At 43.4% G+C, this 22,132-nt stretch overlaps 1 protein-coding gene across 1 annotated transcript in view; it reads left to right on the top strand.

Moving 5' to 3' along the window:
* LOC130405720 (alpha-1-macroglobulin-like) overlaps positions 1–21,901 on the top strand; it is a 35,917-nt gene extending 14,016 nt beyond the window's left edge. Inside the window, exons 10-17 of the mRNA XM_056610886.1 lie at positions 3,948–4,057; positions 4,154–4,324; positions 4,570–4,800; positions 11,318–11,381; positions 12,425–12,570; positions 12,704–12,853; positions 21,571–21,714; positions 21,806–21,901. Coding sequence (XP_056466861.1) covers positions 3,948–4,057; positions 4,154–4,324; positions 4,570–4,800; positions 11,318–11,381; positions 12,425–12,570; positions 12,704–12,853; positions 21,571–21,714; positions 21,806–21,901 — 1,112 coding nt within the window. The remainder of the gene's footprint in view (positions 1–3,947; positions 4,058–4,153; positions 4,325–4,569; positions 4,801–11,317; positions 11,382–12,424; positions 12,571–12,703; positions 12,854–21,570; positions 21,715–21,805) is intronic.
* The last annotated feature ends 231 nt before the right edge of the window (positions 21,902–22,132 follow it).

The raw sequence follows: 22,132 nt of genomic DNA, 5'->3' as shown, positions 1-22,132 counted from the left end.
GCCACTGTGTCGGGTAATACTTTCCAGTCAGGTCCGATCAAATTTGCATATTTAATACATTCGTTATACGGGGGCTGCACAGTTCCACAACCATTACTGTCAACATCCGACCCCCTTCTTCTTCTACGACTCTTTTGCTGAACTGCGACTGTCAATATCCGGGATTATATTCAACCCATGCACATGCCACATTTCGCATTTCTCACGCAGAGAAAAGTTTGACTTACTCAGTTACCGTCATGTTTTGTATTTATTATTTTACCATTATTGTTTTATAGGGACAAACATTAACAAATTTCTCCTACAGGGGATTGATAAAGTTCTATCTATTGAACAGAAAGAAACACTTGTGCCGTGTTCCAATACCCGTACTATCCGTACTTACTAGCCAAATTTTGAGTACGGAGTACGTTCCAATTCAGATCCGGCGAAAAGAAGTATACTTCAAGGACCCGGATGTCGTACTCAAAACGGGCTAATCGTGAAGTGTGGATCAAAGGACACTTTCCGTACTCAACGGCAGCCATCTTAGCTACGTAGCGGAAGAGGCGCAGCCAGGCTGAGCCAAAGTCGGCGCATTTTCCACATAGCCTGCATTAATAGTAATTTTGTAGTTTTTATAGCTTTTTATAGCTGCTAGGCGTAAAGAGTTCATCGTTCAAAGCGGGATGTTTATTGCGGGGGAGGAGCAGTCGTGATCGTAATTTCCGGTTATTGCACCACGGAGTACTCGATTTGGAACAGCACTCACATCTGGAAAATTAACGTACTCAGTGAGAACGTTAATAGTACGGATAGTATACTTCCTTTAAGTATACTCATGGAAGTACGGGTATTGGAACACGGCAATGGTCATACTTTACACACTTTACCACAGCATTGGCCTACTGAATGCCACAGATATATTTTCAGCATTGGACTGAATGCCACATAAATATATAATTATGTTTTTGCACGTTTGCAACGTTTAAAAGTTCAGAGTATAAAGTTCAAGTATATGCCTCTACTTGTATTGCTTAAGCCAATAGCCTTTTGAGGCAGTCTTTTTTTCTGAATATAAGGGCATATAATGCTTACTATCATACGTTAGTTACCATGTCTGTGTGGACACATTTGTATGCAGTCACATGTAAATTAAAAAAAACAAATGTTCCTATTGACTTATGATGGTGTAGCCAAGCATGTTGTTTTATTATTAATATGTCAATTAGTTTTTTAATGAAAATACTTTGTATAGATGAATTATCCCCAAACCTGTCATCGTAACACCAACTGATGTGTATGAAAAACACTTTTCTTATCTATTGTTACTATTATATTGTTTAAAATGTACGCATATATTAAAATATATATGTAGCGTATAAAAAGTGGCTGGTAAAAAGATGAGTGGGTGGTAGATTTTTTAATCTACCTGCCACAGTGGCCGGTGGGCAAAAAAGTTAATTTCCATCTCTGCAGATAGGACCGCTCGCTACTCGAGTGGAACAGTGGCGCGCATGCGCAGTTCACCCGTGAATCCTGTCTACTGTTTGCCAGAATTACAGACTGCCATTTGCTATGAAACCAGCCAGATTCAACGGCGTGTTTCGTTTCTATGGCCAGTGGGGATTCGGCATGAATCCTAGAGGACGAAATATCGTCCCTGTTGCAAAAACAAGCGATCTCAGTGCTATCCCGAACGAGCGAGCCAAACAGGGTTTTTACTCCCGGCATTTTCTCATTCCAAAGAGAGGGAGCTTGTCCCTCCGCCCCATATTAGATCTCCGTGTGTTAACAGACACCAGCGCAAATACATGTTCAGGATGTTAACACACAAAGTGCTCTGTCGTTCAAGCTATCCAGGGGATTGGTTTGTAACGATCGGTCTCTCAGACGCATATTTTCACATCGCCTTCTATCCCACACACCGGAAATTTCTCCTGTTCGCATTTCAGAACAGGGCTTACGAATACCAAGTAGTCCCGTTCGGGCCATCGTTGTGTTCAGTAGTGGACCTACTGTGTTTCCTGCAGGAATTGTTGGAAAAGGGTAAGGCCCTTTCCACGATTAAAGTGTACTTGGAGGCCATCTCAGCTTGTCATGTTGGCATTGGGGATAAGCCTAGCCTGGTTCTACCAGACTCTCGTACTTCACTTCATTTCATTTCATTTGTACAGAGAGTCTGGACCTAATCAATTGACAAACGTTAACTCACTTGAAGGCGGGTGTCTGTTGAAGTTTAAAATGATTGGATCTGCCCAGTGCCACTCTGGATCTGCCATAACCAATCGCTAACGTTTGGGTTAGCGATTGTGACGTATGTCATGCGCCGGGAATCACGCGCAGGTTGTACACAAACCAAACACCTTGCGCGTCTGCACGAAAATGTCCGTCAACGACAGCTGCAGGTTTTGTTCGTTGAATTTAATTTATCAGGGAAAAATTGCACATTGTAAATCAACTACCGACCTACAACAACAACTCAAACTGGCGTACGACTTTATCGTCATTGTTCTCAGACACGCCCTCTGTTCGCTGATTGGTGGCCGCTGTGGCGGCACCAGAAAGCCAAATTACATACAGCAGGTCCAGACCTAGTACTGAAGGGAAATTCAAATTGAGCGGGCGGAGCCAGGCTAGGATAAGCCTGCAGCATCCCTTAGTTTGTCGCTTCATCGTCACAAGCTCCCAGTTTCAAGGCCCCTGGACCCTTTGTGGGATTAATCGGTGGTGCTGGACTCCCTGTCTCATCACCCATTTGAGCCGTTGGAGGTGGTGGGGATGAAGTTTGTGTCGCTGAAAGTGTTGTTGCTCTTAGCTTTAACCACAGCTAAGCATGTGAGTGATCTACAGGCATTGTCTATCCGTCCTTCTTGCTTGCAGTTTGCTCCGGGGGTCTCCAAGGTCTGCCTGCGGCCCAATCCAGATTTTGTTCCTAAGGTGGTGGAGTCAGCCTATAGGTTTCTCACGGCGGAACTGTCAGCGTTTCACCCGCCTCCGTTCTCTGTGGAGGACCAGAGACTCAATACATTATGTCCAGTGTGGGCTCTACATGTGTATTTGAGTTGGTCGGCTGCTTTTAGGAAAGGGGATCAACTGTTTGTGTCTTGGGCCACTCCCCATAGAGGCAAGCCTTTGTCCCGCCAGAGGCTGTCCCACTTGATTGTAGATGCTATATCTCTTGCTGATGGATGTAGGGGCTTGCAGACCCCCCCCAAGGCTTGAGGGCCCACTCCACAAGGGGTATGACTACTTCGTGGGCCTTTTTCAGAGGAGTGTCAGTGCGTGACATTTGTGCTGCGGCGAGCTGGGCTACGCCTCACGACAAAGTTTTATAGGCTAGGTGTCTCAGGGCCTTCTGTTTCTCAAGCCGTAGAGACCATCTCACCAGAATCCGAGTGATATTTGCTGCCTGTCTGAATTTGCACGGCTTCGGGAGGCATATGCAATACGGATGGGTCTATATCTTCCATAGTGAAACACTGAACGAGGTTAGAAAAATAACTTTCGGTTACTTAACGTAATCCCTGGTTCTTTGATAACAGAGTGAGATGTTTCACCAACGTATCCCGCCTTGCATTTACACAGAAACAAACCGGTATAGAATGATTTGAGGAGGAAGGGTCGACTGTAAAAGTGCAGGGGTAGGGGCCCTGTGGCACAGTCTGGCCTGTCTGTCAGACAGACGTGAGTCAATTGGAGCTTCCGTGTTATCAAAGAAACAGGGATTACGTTAAGTAACCCAAAGTTATGTCAACTCAGGAAAGATTCACAAGAACACAAAAAAAAGGAAATCTGAATATTAATTACTGTAACAAGAATTTCTACTTTGTTCCTTTACACCACTATAAGTCACACAGTTTCTATCTTCTATCTCAAACACACATTGAAAAATGATGCAGATTGCCGTGACATTTAGCTTAACCCCACTGCAAACTAACACAGTTGTCTTTCTCATGACTTCGAAGGACTCAATTACTTGGGGAGTGAAACAATTCAACTTTCTTACGTGATTGGAAAACTTTCATTTGTTGATACGCCCGAGGTTTATAAGAAAGGATCGGTTGTGGAAGGCAAGGTTAGTGTGATGAGCAGTTCATAAAAAATAGTTTTGGCTGCGGTAAACAAGATGCCATGGTTGACGCTGTCTGACGTGTTGTCGTTAATCCATCAGGTGAAGGCAGTATACTTCAACAACACGCCCATCCCAGACATGTTGCTCCATCTGTTTGAGGGTGAGAGGTGGTCAGAGAAAATGCTAAGTCAAAACCTCACCACAGATAGTGATGGTATTGCCAGTTTTTTATTTGACACATCCAGATATCCAGCCGACTTCCAATTTACAGTAAGTAAGACAATTCATGGAGACATCAAATCCCAAGGATGTCTATAGTTATGGTTCTGGCCAATCTTTGTATACTCTTGCAAACAAGTTTTGTTTATTGAACCCTCAATTGTACATCAGTCTGTCAAAATATTTGTTATGTTAAATGGTTGTATGTAGTTCGCCAGGCTGATAATTTAGTTGTTGAATTATAAATTGAATTATCCATAAACACATACTTGTTTTTTGTTTTTTTTATCACCAAGGTGTCTGCGCTGCCCATATACCAAGAGTACCAAGGGTACAGAACTCCTCACTACGAAGACGGCGAACACACCTTCATGCTGTTCAGGCTCAAAACAAAGGACACTCCAACCATCAGCTCCCTGGAGGTGAAGAAGAGGGAGACCAAGCTTGTCTGCAACGTGGAGGAACTCATCAATGTCCGCTTCGCTTTTGTTGGGGAGGCCCCGGGCCCCGTGGATATAATGTATCTGGTGAGAAAAATGTCCAAATCGATTAATTTGCAGAAAGCTTCCGATATTTGGAAACATATATATGTGTTGGACTGCTGAAAGCACGACTTAGTATTATCTCAATATTTGGGTGAAGGAGGGTTGAGATTGTATCGACAACAGCGTATCTTTCTGCAACAACACTAAAAATAGATTTCAGAGCGAGACTTCTCCTTGAGCGAGACTTGTTAGCAGGCACATTGGAACTATTTTTTGGGGGGGGGGTGCTGGAAATTGGTAGCGGTGGTGGGTGCAGCACTATCCAACATGGCAGTAGACTACTGGTTAGAATCATAGGTTAACCATTGATACCGGATACTGCGCGATGCAACATTGTATCTCCTGCCGGGTTCTGCTTGGCGCAGCATGTTGTTTTATCTAATTTTCTTGGCTTAGATTCAAATACAAATGAGCTGGGTTTTGATTTTTTAAAACCACGTGACCACCCAACTGTTGTTTGGTTTGCCAAAAATCACATCAATCAAAAAAAAGAAAAAGAAAAAAAAAAAGAAGCCGGCTGGGTGTTCATGTGATCGGCGATAGTGTAGGCCTATTACAGAACAGTTAGTGGCGTTCAGAGGCTACTGATGAAAATCACACAACACGACATAGGCCTACACATTACTTCTATTTAGTAACAGTATTTATTCATTTAGGCTATTTGGCTGCTCCAACTCAAGTCAGCCCGGCCAGGCGATAGTTAAGTTTCGGTTTTCAACTCCGCATTTTCTGACACAAAATAAGCAGAACATTAATTTGTGAATAGTGTCTGTTGACAAACAAAAATCAATTCAGTAAAAAATCATTAACAGGGAACACATCAGAGAGAGGTTACTTTACCACAACATCTCCTAAATTTAATTCTCATAGAATTCACTGTAGCCAACCAAACTATTTTACCAAACTGGAAACACAACAATAAACTATGGGCTATATCTATTCACTGAAACAGAAAAACTATACAACCACAATAACATTATTCAAATTAGCCATGTGCTTCTCTACTGTCAATCATAACATTATTCAAATAAGCCATGTGCTGCGCGTTCCCCTGATTGGCCAGGTAAGCCTAGGTTTGTTTATGATAAAGCCACCCCCCCCAATAGAGTGGCGAAGTCACGCCTCTTCCGGTAGAGCTCATGGGACCTATGAGATCGAAAAATATTTATGGGTGTCAATGGATAGAAAATAATTATTTTCTGGTCCCAGTCTTTATATGACCTGGATTACACATATGTTGTTTGTGGATTTGAATGATAATTTTTCATGCAAAGAAAACTAAAAATGTTCGTGAAGAAGATTGATAATTTTAGGTTTTATGTGAGGCCGCTTTGTGAACTACAGCTCTTCGCTGCTCTCGACGCATATGATATACGTCACAACACCCGCACTTGGAACTCGGCACAGAGATGGCGATCTCTCTGCCCCACTTCACCGCTGTTTCCAAGGGGAGGATAAAAGCATCGAAAGAGGTGAAAACCATCATAAGTCGGGGCACGTGCAGAGTTTCAGTTATGCAGATGGGAAGATTGTCGTCTTCTCTACGCCAGTCGCAGGGAGCGTGACGTCACATACGAGCCGTGTAGTCTTTCTCGTTGCGTTTTCTCTACAGCCTTTATCTGAACAATTGCACAATAAACGTCGAACTCTTTGCATGAAAAATTATCCTTTAAATCCACAAACAACATATGTGTAATCCAGGGCATATAAAGACCGGGACCAGAAAATAATTATTTTCTCTCCATTGACACTCATTCATATTTTTCGATCTCATAGGTCCCATGAGCTCTACCGGAAGGGGCGTGACTTCGCCACTCTATTGATCTCGCACACAAAGCAGCTCACAGTGACCCGTCCTGTTTTGTCGATCGTGTTTTTTATGCGTGGCTTATGTGTCCTGTTCTGTTCAACCTATCAATCAATTTATATGTAGAGGAAAAAAAGCACAATTTCACTTGACCGTTTTCTTGTAGGCTATTTAATAATAATAGGCTACTAGTCTTATCAAACGGACACATGCTTTCCATGATGTGGATGTATGTGTACATGTAACTATCCGATCCGTAGACCGTAGTACGAAATCAAATGAAACAAATAAAAGTTCATTGGGATCAATTGAAAATAGAGCTTGAGCTCGAGCCGTACAAACAAAAATTATGCGCAAGTTAAAACAACGTCACACAAATACTCTGTTTTCCAACACAACATTTATTTTATTTTGTAAACCATACAGATACGTTTTGATTGGATTGCTAATGATAACCTCTTGCCTGGTAATGCTCATTAGTGCGCCCCCCGCCCCTCCAGCACTCTGACTCTACCGAAGTGCGCGTGGGAAGACGGGGCAATGTAAACGTAATCTGGTCCTGGGCACGGTGAAGAAATGCGGCGGGTCTGCCTATATGATATATATTATAGTGTTAATGTCAAGTGGATGTGAGGCAGCAGGAGATGGGAAAGAGAGGACTGCTGTTGCGTTTTAATATCCATCCGTCTCGGAGGTCCGAGGACGTTGCCTAGCGACACGCACAAACACGCCCCTTTTCCTCGGACGGCGAACTCGCCATCTCGGTTGAACTCATGCTGCTATCCATTTGGATGTACGAAGTGGTAAAGTCGCAAATCTCCCAGCTTTCTTGCGGCATTTCACTGAGGCACGCCCCCTTTCGGTCGTAGTATCTCGTCGCTTTCAAAGTAGAGCGAGCAAATTTGTACAACTAGCAAAGAAGATGGCTGTGCCCATAGTCAATGGGGATTGAGCTGTATTTTCTTTGTATTTGTACCACGTTGGGGGTTGTAATGTCGATTTTAAATCTTCTTACACACTTGATTTCATTGCTGCTTTAATCCGGTCACCAATTTATGCATTGCATGGTCATGCTTTGCGTGCAATTCAATGTAAAGTTGTGTTTTCAAGCTGGTTTGCTAAAGAGGCTATGTTGCTAATGATGACTAGCCCGCTACTACCCCTCGTGGCTCGACAGAAACACTACAGAACTTGTTGAAATTAAAATTGGCGAAAATGGCAAGATATTATTGCAATGTAAAAGGCTTGCAATGTTAATGTTTCTGTTAGAGCTGTCAAGCGATTAAAATATTTAATCGTGATTAATCGCATTAATGTCATAGTTAACTCGCGATTAATCGCGATTAATCGCATATTATTTTCTATGCTAAATATCCCTTGATTTTTTTGTCCCATAATTCTTCTCATTTTAATTCTCTTATCAACATGGTGAAGTGCATCGGCTTGCCTTGTGCAAATGATTTTTTATTGAGAACAACATTGGCATATACTGATCAAAACAGGACGATACAAAAAAAGAGCCTATAGTGCAATTAAACGACTGTGCTTTGAACAAATGTAATTTGAACATAGCAGTCAGGCTACTGCTTCTTTGTTTTGAGCCAAAGATTTTTTTTTTATTTTTTTTTTAACGCCGTTAAAATTGGTTTGCGTTAACGCCATTAATAACGCGTTTAACTGACAGCTCTAGTTTCTGTAAAGGCTGGCGACCATTATACTGGATTATTTCTTTTTTCCCAAAATTGTTTTCTTCTCAAACTCGTCGGACACAAATGGCAAACTGGAAGGCTGGAGCAAGGGAAATACGTCACGTTCTCGCTGAAGCAGGTCGTTCGTACCAGCCTACCATCAAAATGGATAGCAGCATCAGTGGTGACCGAGCAAAATTCCGAGACAGAATTCAAGATGGCTGCGCCCATTGTGACAGTGTGACATTGCAAGTATGAACTGTTTTCATTGTGCTTGGACCACTTTGGTAGTTTAAATGGCAATTTCAATCATTCGTATTACTGCAATACCTTACTGCGTCCGTATCTCTGCCTATGGCCTATAGCCTACTTATTTTGGAGCGCCTGGTCCTCTGCCAATGCTACCGTCCGCGACAACAGCTTTCCGGGTGGCGTCCATGTTTTCCTCCAACGACCGAGCGAAATAATAAAACGCTTGAAGTGTGGGCGTGGCGTCAGAGCCGAGATCCGAGTCTGTTCGCAGAGAATACTCGAACGCAGCATAGGCTATGACACCGGGATTCCACCGGACGTGTACGCGCCGCAGAACGGCTGCGTCCTCTGCCCTGCGTCCATTCCTACCGGGCGCGTAACGGCAGCATAGCGCTGCCTTGCGAGCCAGCCGTATTCACGCGAGATCACGAGATCACGCGATAATCCTAAACCTAATGTACTCACCTTCCACTTCCAAAACTATTGCAATTAAATTCCACGCTTTGTCCTTTCTGACATTTTCCTTATAAAAAGGATGATTTGGTACATAAATGACTTCATGTTGCTGAACTTCGACAATGAGTCTCTCGTCGTCCATGTTGCCGACCCTTTGATTGATTGACTGCTGACCTGGTGCCACCGGTCATGACGTAATAATGTTGATGTGTAGTTACATGAGAAGAGTATGGTGTTTTATTTTGAAAATTGACCGGATGCTCTATGGCTTGTACTTTTCGGCTCGATCTGCTCTGTCGAAATTGACGGGGTTTAGCAGCGGCTAGCGGCAAAAATAGAAGTGTGACGGAAAGATAGCGCCGCAGCGCGGCACGCCGCTCCTGGGACGCTGCTGAAACGTTCCGCGGCGTGCCCGGTGGAAATGGTCTCATTGATTCGAGTGGAAGCGATCAGCAGCGGTGACCGTGGCGCAGCCGTGCCGCGGCGCGTACGCCTCCGGTGGAATCGAGCCTTGAAGGCCTTCACACACCGGTGCCGCAGCGGCGCGTCAAAAACTCTGCCCCCATTATTCCGGATGTACTAGCCCACACCGGCGCCGACTAGCTGCGCGGCAGCGTTCCGCGACGCGCCGCCCAACTAGTCTTTGAGCCAATGTTCTATCCCTAGCATCGCCGCCCCTGAAAAAGCGCTTTGTAAAAGCTGGTTTGTACATCCCGGGTACCGTAGGCACCTCTATATCTACTCCTCACCACTGGATGTCGCCCTCTTTCGTTTGTGAGAAAACTATTCTGAGAGAATGGACGATGAGAGACTGGTCGTCGAGGTGGAAAAGTATCTCGAATTATATGACCAAAGTTCCCGTCATTACAAAGACAACACCAAAAAGGACATTGCCTGGCGAGCCATAGCTCTGGAGATTGGCTCTTCAGGTGAGAAATCAACAATGGTGGACTAAGTACCCAAACCATTATTTACCATAATGGGAAATAGACGAAATCAAGTCACATGTAATCACACCATGTAGGTAGAAACCAGATTACTTGTAATATATATTTTTTTATTGAAGGCAAGGCAACTTCATTTATATAGCACTTTTCATGCATGAAGCAGACTCAAAGTGCTTCACATAGAAACATTCTCATACAATAAAATAGATAAGTAAAAGAAAACACAGGCAAAGCTCAAAAATGCATTGTCATGTATTAACTGTCTCTCTGGTATCAGATCATGTATTAACTGTCTCTCTGGATTTAAGGAAAAATAACATTAAGTGTCTCGAGCACTCAAATAAAATACACTGGCTACTGAATCCAGCACAGCAATAACATCACTGTATTTATCCCGAGGGATAAAAAAAAAGTATATATATGCAAAAGAGTATACCAGAGAGGGATAATAATAGATTATAGGTCATCATATAGGCTGCACCATATGGTTCTGCCATTGCACACTTAGTGGCGAATTGAAATATTGGCGTGCCTCTCAGGATCTTCACGGAGCTCCTGGACCAGATTGTGGCATACCCCCTGTTCTTGTCTCCGTTCATTGATGGGGTGCACCCAAACCCTTCGTCTTCTCCTTGCCCTCCTACAGTGCAGGAGAAGAAGGGCAGCCCCCCTCTGTCTGGCAACAGTTATTTGTTCTGTTGAAATAAAAAAAACTCAATAAAATGTAAAAGAGCTTGCTCAATTAAAATGGATAACTACTGGCTGCATACATGTAAATGTGTAGCTATGTTAAGGCTAGATAGATATAGATAGATAGATAGATAGATAGATAGATAGATAGATAGATAGATAGATAGATAGATAGATAGATAGATAGATAGATAGATAGATAGATAGATAGATAGATAGATACTGTATTGGTCCAATGGGGATCAATAAATACACACAATAACAATTGGCCTTAAAAGGTGACTGCACTATATACTAAAAAGGCTTAATAGAAGGTCCTGCAGTTATTGAGATTGTTGATGCAGTAGATGAATAATTGCAAAATAAATAAGAAATGACAGTAAATAAAACGATAAAGTGCCCTACAAACTAAGTTGATCTGATGCTTGAAAACATACTTTCACTGCGCAGATTATACATTATACACGGATAACGTCTGCGTTCCCACACAAAACTGAAGCAATTTCAAAATAAGTGGTTGCATTAATTTACACCAACTATGATCCTGGTTGAAAAATGCAGAAGTTTCCTTTAACTGATATTTTAATTTGAGTCAAGCTACTTTGAGTACTGGAGACCAAGACTCAACTAAAAAACGACTTTGCCTTTAATCATTGCAGATCTTGGCCCGAGGAGCCATATCCAGACAAGGACTCATGAAGGTTGAAGTTCTGGATGAACCTGGTGGGTATGGACAGTGCACTTTCCAGGCTCTGGGACATTCTTTATTTTTCGGTGTATAGAACTAGCCTGGCTCCACCCGCCTACAAACTTTGCTCAATTTTCATTTCCCTTCAGTACTAGGTCTGGGTTTGCGGTACAGAGGGAGTGGCTGAAAACAATGACGTTAAGGTTGTGCGCTTGTTTGAGTTGTAGTCAAACGTTAGCGATTGGTTACGGCAGATCCAGAGTGGCACTGGGCAGATCCAATGGTTTTAAACACACCCGCCCTCAAGTGAGTTAAAGTTTGTCAATGGAGAGGCCAGACTCTCTGTGCATATGAAATTAAGTACGAGTGTCCAGTTTTCACTAAGCTACCTACTATAGCTCAATAAACTCCCCACTGGAAGGGTTTCAGGATAAGTACGGCGGATACAACTCGAGTAACTTTATGGACTTTTATTGCACTCACACTAACAATAATCACCCACGCACTACGTAGCCTGACTACCAAGTTACGCTAGCCTCTCAAGTTGAAATAACTGTTAGTTAGACAGATAAATAGATAGGTTGTAAACCTGCAACGAAAACACAAACACAAAACCCAGAATTAACCAATGAAATTATACAAACATTCCCGTGACATTAATTCTTGATTTCAGTTACTAGCATGCTAGTTTATAATCACTCACCGGCAAGGCGTACTAGTCCTGACCATCAATTGTATAAAATGCGACCTAAAGGCGTGGCCACCTGCGCACTGGGACTAATCGCGCATACACAGTATGGAGATCAGGAAGGACAATAAACAAACCTGTAACCTGGTATAATTTTAACATATATAAAATACAACATAAAATATGCCTGCATTTGGAATAAGGTGGTAAATGTTGGTACTTATTTCCTCAAATACCCTAGAACGTAATTATAACATCTATCACTTCCAATATATAATAAAGTAACAGTAACACTTACTGGGAAGTTCTACAACGAGAGTCTGGTAGGACCAGGCTAGCATAGAACTGTTAATTTATGGATAATTGAGGCTCATAGAATGATAATTTCAGTGACCAAGGGGGAAGTCTCCATCAAGTTGGAAGTGTCTCCCGACATGGCGCCATTGGTCCAGGTGGTTGTGTACGCTGGCCTTCCCAGTGAGAACGTCATTGCCCACAAAGCTGATTTCGACACAGAGAAATGCTTCGCTACCAAGGTCAGTGTTACTTAATACTACTATATGTCATATTGGCGGTTATGTATCGTTAGAGAACAGTGTTTCCCAAGTGCCGTGGACTGCTGTGATAAAGGGGGTTAATAAATATTCCCAACATCTAATTGGGATTAAGGTCTCGCTGGAGTTTTCTCCCAGTACAGCCGTCCCAGGCGAAGAGAACAGACTGCAGCTGAGAGCCAACCCAGGCTCCCTGTGTGGCATCACTGCGGTGGATCAGAGTGTCCTTATCAAGGAGCCCGGGAAGAAGCTGACTGCTGACAAGGCAAGTGGGACAGCCTGAATCCATCACCACGCCTTCCTCCTTCACTCCACCATTATAGGAGGCAGAATAATCTCGAGCAGTGGTTCTAAAACCTTTTATACCACGTACCACATCAGAAAAAATATTTGTCTCCCTAAGTACCAGCATTATGATTATAACTAAATACAATAGCGTAGGCCTGTGGCCCTGTTCTGGTATGCACAGTTTACGCAGGAGGCACATTTATTCCTTGAAATAATATTACTAACTGGTAACTATTGTCAGCTGTACAAACAAGGAGCACTAGAACTGTCACACGCACAGAGCAAGTGACAACATTCAGAATAACAACTGTAAGCCAACAACCAGTGCAAAAAATGTTAGGCTGAATAAAAAATAATATTAAAAGTTGGGTGGGATGGATGTCCTGGATGTCTGGATCAATCGAGGTCAGGTTCAGTCTTGTGTGGCTCGGCATCAATCCTGCTTCTGTATTTCATTTTTATGATGGCAAGTGAAGAGAAGCCTTTCTCGCACAGGATTGTCCGAAAGCACAGGGTATTTGCTGTATTACTGTTTCCAAAAGTCCAAAAACAACTTTAAAGCAGACTTCACTGTTTTGTCACAGGACAATTCTGATAAACTCTCCTGCTAACCAACAGTGAAGTCCACAGGTATTTCAGAGGTTTCGATGCTGATCGGGTTTCTCATCCAGTTTTTCGGTTCGACCATCACCAAGAAATATTTTCTGAACATCATTGCGCACCTCGTCTTTTTCAAGACGAGGTGCGCAATGATGTTGACCCTGACTAATTAATCGTGGACTTCGACTGCTTCTTCCGTCAAGGAAATATCAACTGGTTTGTCTTTCAGCACTGCCTGTGCGGTAGTAAGATGACGTTTCAGATGCAATGGTTTCATGGATTCATTGAACATCACCACATACCACATGTGCTCGATTCACTGTGGTCCACTTCAGTTTTTGACCTATTCTGACTACAACGTTATTTTCCAAATAGTTCCCATTTGGAGCCACGATCACAGTGTTTTTGAATCATTCATCATTTGCGCTCTTATATCTTGCCGTCAGTTTAGCTTGTAATCGTGGATGTTAGCACTCGCAACAAACCGACTAGGAAACAGGTTGATGAAAAAGAATATTACAGGAAAGGCAAAACTTATTTTAAACCCCATTTTATTTTTATTTTATTAGGTTTTTAAATAAATTAGGGATATCCTGATAACAGCTTTTCACGATCGATACCGATACCGCTCAGCTTTCATATGGAATATCGTTTGTGTAGATAGCATGTGTTGCCAGATCAGAATGGCAATTTCCAGCCTAATTATAGACTAAAAACCGCCCAATCAACCAAAAACCCGCCCAAATCTTAAATTGACAGAAAACCGGTATACTTCTGCAATTGTTATTACACAAATACACAGTTACGTTACAAACATACGCTGTGGTTACTCCGTTCCGTTGTTTTCTAGCACTTTTTTCTTCTGTTCTTTTGTCAGAGCACTGACATGACTGTTCTACAGGTTGCTCTCACGCACTAGTGCTAATGCGACTAAATCATATAATTAGGGTGCCAAGCACAAAAGTGCGAAGGCAACCTATTGTAATCGTTTTATTATTATTATTAAACCATTCATCAAACTTGGTGTAGTCAAAGGCACATGGGTCAAGATGGACCCCTGCAAATGGTATCAATATCGGGCTATAGGGAGCGGTAAAACAATTAACTGAAAATGCAACCTCTCCAAATTGTACCCAGATTGGGCGATAGAGGGAGCTGTATCAATTAACTGAAAATGCAGAATTTGGACAGAAATATTTTCTGACCTATTTCTTCTACAGTCATGAAATCCTGTAGACATTTGTATCTCCTCATGTTGAGCAAATGTTCCTAGGAAACCCAGAACCTGTAACCAAATGGCAGCTGGACGTCCAAATTAGCCCAATCAATGATAGATGACTAAAGGAGGGGTTGACTTGAGTCAATCATCACCAAACATGGTATATTTAAAGAAGCATAGGTCAAGGTTAATCAGGCTGAAGTTCATCAGAATAGGACTATAGGGAGCGCAAAGCGATTTAAAACTTTAAAGAATCATATTTCCTCAGCCTTTTGACGTACGGTGATGATCTGTTCGCCCATCAACTGATCCAAGCTGAGGCTATTCCAGCGTTGTCAATTCCATGCAGAAACTGTCTTATTGGCTGCGTCAGGGTCTTAATGGTCTGTCAGGGTCTCAATGGTCGACAGGGTCGTATCGGTCTGCGTCAGGGTCTTAGGGTGCACTCACACTAGGCCATCTGGCCGTGGCCGTTGGCCGTTTTCACACCTAACCGTGCTCAAATGGCCCCATTGTTCTCTGGCCTGCACTCACACTAGGCCATCTAGCCGTGGCCGGTGGCCGTCGCAACTGTGGCCTGGCCACGGTAGGCTCTTGTACATATGTCATCACGTCGTAAGTAACACGTCATCACCAAGCGTCCGCTGCATTGAACATAATAAAGTCTGACGCCAGTCAGAGTTTTAACAACAATGGACAACAACACAGAGAACACAGTTCGCACTTGGCTGAGTCTGTTGCTTATTTGGAGCCGTTCTCAGATAGAGCCCACTCTCACTGCTGATTTTTTCGAATACGCAAACAAGCGTAAACATCGCTTGATGCCATGTCTACCGTTCAATGGGAAAGAAGGCTCGTCGCCTTTATTATTTCCATGGTTGTCGCATGGACTATACGTCATCCAGCTCAGGTTGCGTAGCCCTGCGTGTGTGCGTGTCGGCTCATTAGCATCTGTAATGTGGCGGCCCGTACCGTAGCAGCACACCTCTCTCAAGTGGCCAAATTGGCCTGGCCTGGCCAGACTGGCCACACTCACACTGGCAGATTTGAGCACGGTTAGGTGTGAAAACGGCCACGGCCAGATGGCCTAGTGTGAGTGCACCCTTAATGGTTTGACAGGGTCTTATTGGTTGGCTTTAGGCTTGGCACCTGTAAAATGCTGCTTGCAGCTTTAATTATTACATTTTTCAGAAATCCCTCTGCGTTCCACGAAATAGCGCACGTGTACCACCAGTGGTTTGCGTACCATTGTTTCAGAACCGATGGTAGGGAAGGGCAGGGGTGCCCACACTTGTTGACTTACACTTTTCAGTCTGACATGTGTGTTTGTGTGTGTATGTATGTGTATGTATGTATATATATTAGTGCTGTCAAGTGATTAAAATATTTAATCGCGATTAATCACATTAATGTCATAGTTAACTGCAATTTTTTTTCTATGCTAAATATCCCTTGATTTCTTTGTCCCATTAATTTTTCTCCTTTTAATGCTCTTACCAACATATTGCCTATAGTGCAATTAAACGATGAACATACAAACATACTGCCTTGAACATAGTAGTCAGGCTACTGCTTCTTTGTTTTGAGGCAAAAGGAAAAAAAAGAAGAAAAAAAAATTGCGTTAATCGCGCGATAGAAAATTGATCGCCGTTAAAATTGGTTTACGTTAACGCCGTTAATAACACGTTTAACTGACAGCACTAATATATATATATATACATACATACGTACGCAGTGCCGCTGCTAGCTATTTTGGGGCCCTAAGCATAACTCCTTTATGGGCCCTGCCCCCCGAATTCCCCCTACCAGCCCCCTGCGCTGAATTGTTGACGGGGGGGGAGCGCATACGTGGCCGTGTGCAACTCCTAACACTATGGGCTGGTGGATAATTCCATTTTCATTGCCATGGGCCCCCCCTCTGCCTTGGGCCCCCCCACAACTGTCTCACTTTCCCCCGCAGTCCGTCGGCCCTGCACGCAGGTATTGTAATGTCCAAAATCTTTTAAATTAAATAGTTATCCATAAATACAAACTTAAAACCAGAAGTATACAAGTAAGATTATTATTATTATTTTATTTTTTTTTGGGGGGCCCCCTCATGACTTGAGGCCCTACGCGCAGCGCGTAGTGCGCGTTATGGGAGCGGCGGCACTGTACGTACGTACGTACACACATCAGTGGCAGCTGGTGGTTGTTAAAGTGAGGGAGGAAGGTCTGTGCACTTGTTTGCCAATGGCCTGCTTGCACTGTTAGTGGCGTATGGTGGCATAAGTATGTGAGACTCAAGTTGTGTCAGTGTTTTGGTGACCTACAAATTAGCAGAAATGAAATTGACTAAAATGGCAGAACGAAAGGATGCAAAGCCAATTAGTCAAATCCCCCGTTCGTCACAGCTTTCTTGGTTCACTGGAGAAGGCGGGGCTGAGTCCGGGCGAGTCTCTGACCTCTTTAGAATCATTTGTATTGTTGCATACTCCTGAATGTTTATCTTTTTTTATGAATGAAGACACCCGCATGCAATAATGAGTTCACGTCTGAGTGTAGAGTACAAACGCGTTTAAATATGGTCAGGGATGTTCGTTACTGTCTATCACGGTCCAATAAATAGTGAACTTGATCACACTGCATTCCTTGGTATTGGATGTGTTTTAATAAAACGCATCCAATACACGGAATGTCCGCTGGTGACGCCACTGAGGTTATAGTAGGCTAACAATGCTCTTAGCATCCTACGAGTACCCCTGGAGTCCTCGTTAGCTATGAGCATTTTCACGACGTTCGTTACCAACGATGCTTTCGGGAAACGGTGTGAAAACTGAACGATGCTCGTACGACGCACTCCACGACCCACTTAGGCTAACGATGCTTTCAGGAATCGGGGTCCTCATACCAAACTGGATCTTTTTAGAATTACGGCGTGTGTAGCTCCACGTTTTCGGCACGCTTTCAGACTTAGGAGTGCCGAAAAATAGGTGGACTCAGCGCGGCGCTCAGTGCGGCACTCAGCACGTTTATCTTGGGACCTTGCCTTACTTTTGGCAGTGGAAACGCCAATATAAGCGAACCAAGCCGCACCGCACCGCTTGCTGGAAACGCAAATATCAATTAACACAGCACCGCTCGGTGGAAACGAGGCATAAGAATGAGCACAGGGTTCGTTGGTTCTCGTAGCCTAGAATTGAGGGGATAACCCCTCTCTCTGGGCTGCTCCACAGCCAGGGCTCCTGATTATTGGTTCATAGCGCAGCCAGGGCTTCTACTTATTGGTTCATAGCGCAGCAAGGGCTCCAGCCTATTCGTAAATAGATTTTTGCACGATTCAAACCCCTTAGCTGAAACACCCACTCAGAGGAGGAATTTCCTCCTCTCACCCATTGAACCCCATGTTATTCACCGGCCACCAACACTGCCGGGGAAATTAATGGGAGCTTGTGGAGCTTGTGTGTATATATATATATATATATATATATATATATATATATACAGTGGTTAAATTGGGATTTTCTATGTGGGGGGGCTCTGATCCGGAGGGGCCGCCGCTCCCCATACGCAGAGTACGCAGAGCCAAAATTAAGGTTGCAAAAAAAAAAATCCATGATAGTCGTTATATTAGTACATTAAAGAAATTATATAAATTTGTTATGAACAAGCCCACCGTTGTTTTTTTCTTAATTGTGTACCCTATTACTCAATTTGGGCAAATTCGATGTGTTGACCTATACCCCCCCCCCCTCCTTCCCTGAAATGGTACACAGTCTTCAGTTCAACTCACCGTTTCCCAATTATACCCATATCATGTGACATATGACCTGCCATTAATCAGAAGAAGAAGATACCAGTATCAAGCTGAATTTAAACGGTACCAAAACGAAAAGAAGAAGTATTTGAACGGTGCCAAGTAAGAGCAACATGAATCTGGCACTGAAAAAGAGAAAGAAAAGGATGACGCCCGCCTCACCTCCTCTGCCCTCAGTGTCCTCATCTCTGCCCTGTCCATCCTCAGCTCCTCTGCCCGGTCCCTCCTCACCTCCTCTGCCCTCAGTGTCCCTCACTCTCTGCCCTGTCCATCCTCAGCTCTCTGCCCTGTCCATCCTCAGCTCCTCTGCCCTGTCCATCCTCAGCTCCTCTGCCCTGTCCATCCTCAGCACCTCTGCCCGGTCCATCCTCAGCTCCTCTGCCCTGTCCAGCCTCATCTCCTCTGCCCTCAGCTCCATCCTCATCCCTGTTCTGTTCAACTCTGCATTTTTAGTTTAGTGGAGGAAGAGACAGCACTTAAGACATGACAGACACACTATCAGGATGAAAAGATCTAGCAACAAATCACAGCTTGGTTACAGTGACTTCTGCACACGGGCCTAGCTTAATTATTTCAAAATTATGTCTTGGATAGCAGCTGCCCACCTTTTGAAGAAATCTGTAAGCTTCCTCCTCTTTGTTCCACTCATGTTTACCTTTTATCTCTGAAATGTTCACTTGTTGACTTTCACCCAAAGTTAAGAAGTAGATAGAATGTATTTTAAAATGGTTCATATTATATAACGTTCTTTAAATAAAACACTTTTGAATGAATGAATGAATGAATGAATGAATGAATGAAGCTATCTTTTTCTTAAAGGCTAGCCGATAGGCTACGTCACCATCATGTTAACTCGGGCTTTTAAATCTAACCTGCTGTGTAGCCTATATGCAAACATTAAATCACAGGACCTACTGTACTCACAAATAGCCTAGGCAATGCACTGCAATTCATAGATACAAATAAGTTTGCAGCTAGGAATCCAGCTAGGAATGAGAAATGTGATTCGGAGATCGCATAGACTACTTGCTAAATCATTTAGAATTAGCAGCATTGTTCTTTTTAACTAGCGCTTGCCATTTGACATACCAGTAGCAGGCTATCCCTGCATGTCTAAGGTTAATTTTTCCTGCTTAATGAAAATGCAAGCCCATATCTAATGATATTAGCCTATTGGTGATGATCGACCTCTTTCAAAATACCGTGCACCTTTAATTTAGTTTCTCTTACCTCGCCATTCACCTGTCTACTACGATAATTATGTCTGATGATGACCGTTGATTTGACGTTGTGTTGTCTGATCTGGGGGGAGGAGGAGCTGCTGCGCAAGTTTCGTGCGCGATATGCCTACGTCTCAAACTTGCTCCAGATGTCTAGGCCAGCCTATCCCTACTCCATTATTTAGAATTGTGTTTTAAAACAACATAGATTTGCAATGGAAAAGTTGTAAATGAGTAGGACAACATTGCTCGTGATGGACTAGGCAGACTGCCAAAATCGGCTGGAGCTGATCTGCTGCGCAGAACTCCAGACCCGGCCGCTTATGTGCCGGGGCTCCGCCCCGGACAGCCCCGGCCCAATTTAACCTCTGTCTATATATATATACACACACGTGTGTATATAAATATGTGTATGTATGTAAATATGTGTATATATATATATATATATATATATATATATTAGTGGTGGGCCGTTATCGGCGTTAACGGCTGCGTTAACGCAAAACTTTTATCGCGTGATAAAAATAATATCGCCGTTAATCTATTTTCAAACAGTTCCTTGTTCGTACTCATCACGTGACTGAACTAACCAATCATAAGCTAGAATTTAGACTGAGGTAAACGTGAGGGAATCAGAGAGGCAGATTCAACCGAATATCCTGACTGTGTTATATGTAAACATGTAATAATTGTGTAACATAAATATGTAAATGATTAACTGACTAAAAATGTTAAGTACATTTCTAGCAAATTAACAAATTAATTTATTCTACAACTTTCAAATACTGCTTACTCCGGGTAGGAAATGAGTCCTTAGCCCAAGTGAAGGAGTTCAAGTACCTCGGGGTCTTGTTCGCGAGTGAGGGTACTATGGAGCGTGAGATTGGCGAATTGGAGAATCGGAGCAGCGGGGGCGGTATTGCGTTCGCTTTACCGCACCGTTGTAACGAAAAGAGAGCTGAGCCGCAAGGCAAAGCTCTCGATCTACCGGTCGATCTTCGTTCCTATCCTCACCTATGGTCATGAGGGCTGGGTGATGACCGAAAGGACGAGATCGCGGGTACAAGCGGCCGAGATGAGTTTTCTCAGAAGGGTGGCTGGCGTCTCCCTTAGGGATAGGGTGAGAAGCTCAGCCATCCGTGAGGAACTCGGATTAGAGCCGCTGCTCCTTTACTTAGAAAGGAGTCAGCTGAGGTGGTTCGGGCATCTGGTAAGGATGCCCACTGGGCGCCTTCCTTGGGAGGTGTTTCAGGCACGTCCAGTGGGGAGGAGACCTCGGGGAAGACCCAGGACTAGGTGGAGAGATTATATCTCAACACTGGCCTGGGAACGCCTCGGGACCCCCCCTGTCAGAGCTGGTCAATGTGGCCCGGGAAAGGGAAGTCTGGGGCCCCCTGCTTGAGCTGCTCCCCCCGCGACCCGACCCCGGATAAGCGGATGACGATGATGATATATATATATATATAAACCATGGCTACCAGCTTATGATAAACTTAAACAGGTTCATTTTCATGCTAACCTATTTTCTTTCCTGAAAATACTTTTTTCCTTGCCATTTAGATGACTTATGGTTAGGGTTTGTAATATAATGTGGCCCAGGAAGTCTCTTCTGAGATTGTACTGTGATTAAAAGTTATACAAACTAATTTACATGACTGCAATATCAAGTTTCTGCAGTTCTTTTCTCCATAGGGGAGGGTTATTTGTTGCACCTCCTTCCCGTTTGGCCCTGGCTGCTCAGAACTTTACCCCCAAATGTGTTTCCCTGGCTACTAATATATATTGTGGAACCTTGAATGAATGAAGGCCCAGTCGGGAAAACAAACTGCTTTTTTGCATTTTATTTGAACCCTTTGCAGATTTTTAACTTGTTGCCAGTCCAGAGAGCAAGCATGTATCCATATGAAGTCAATGATCCTGAGGCTTGTTTGAGGGTGAGATCCAAAAGATCTATCCTGCCATACCCAGTCCATGATGACAGCAACGCGTATTCAGTATTTGAGGTACTTGTTCATTGACATACATTGGAATTAAGCATGCAACCAAAATGTGGAAACAATTCTGATAATTTGTATACATTATTTGTTCATCTAGGGAGTGGGGCTGAAGATGTTGACAAATTTGGTTCTCAAATCACCTTCCTGTGTCACGTACAATGGTGTAAACTACTACCATCACACGCATGGGTGAGACTTTTTTTATGTCTGGGGGAAGTATGTTTATGTCCAATAATCAGATACCTATAATTTATCAGGGTTAACCCACACTCTGAGCAGTACCCTCTTCAAGTACTGTTCAGAGTGTCACATCACATTGTGCCACTCTCATAGACAATATATTCACTAATGACATTGAAAAACAATACACCCAGCGGACTATTGATAAATGATATAAGCGACGATCTACCAGTTTTTACAGTTT

Source organism: Gadus chalcogrammus, chromosome 16 (genome assembly GCF_026213295.1).
Source record: "Gadus chalcogrammus isolate NIFS_2021 chromosome 16, NIFS_Gcha_1.0, whole genome shotgun sequence".
NCBI classification, from domain to species: domain Eukaryota; kingdom Metazoa; phylum Chordata; class Actinopteri; order Gadiformes; family Gadidae; genus Gadus; species Gadus chalcogrammus.
The sequence above is the reverse complement of the archived record's forward strand: the minus strand, read 5'-3'. Positions and strand labels throughout refer to the sequence as shown.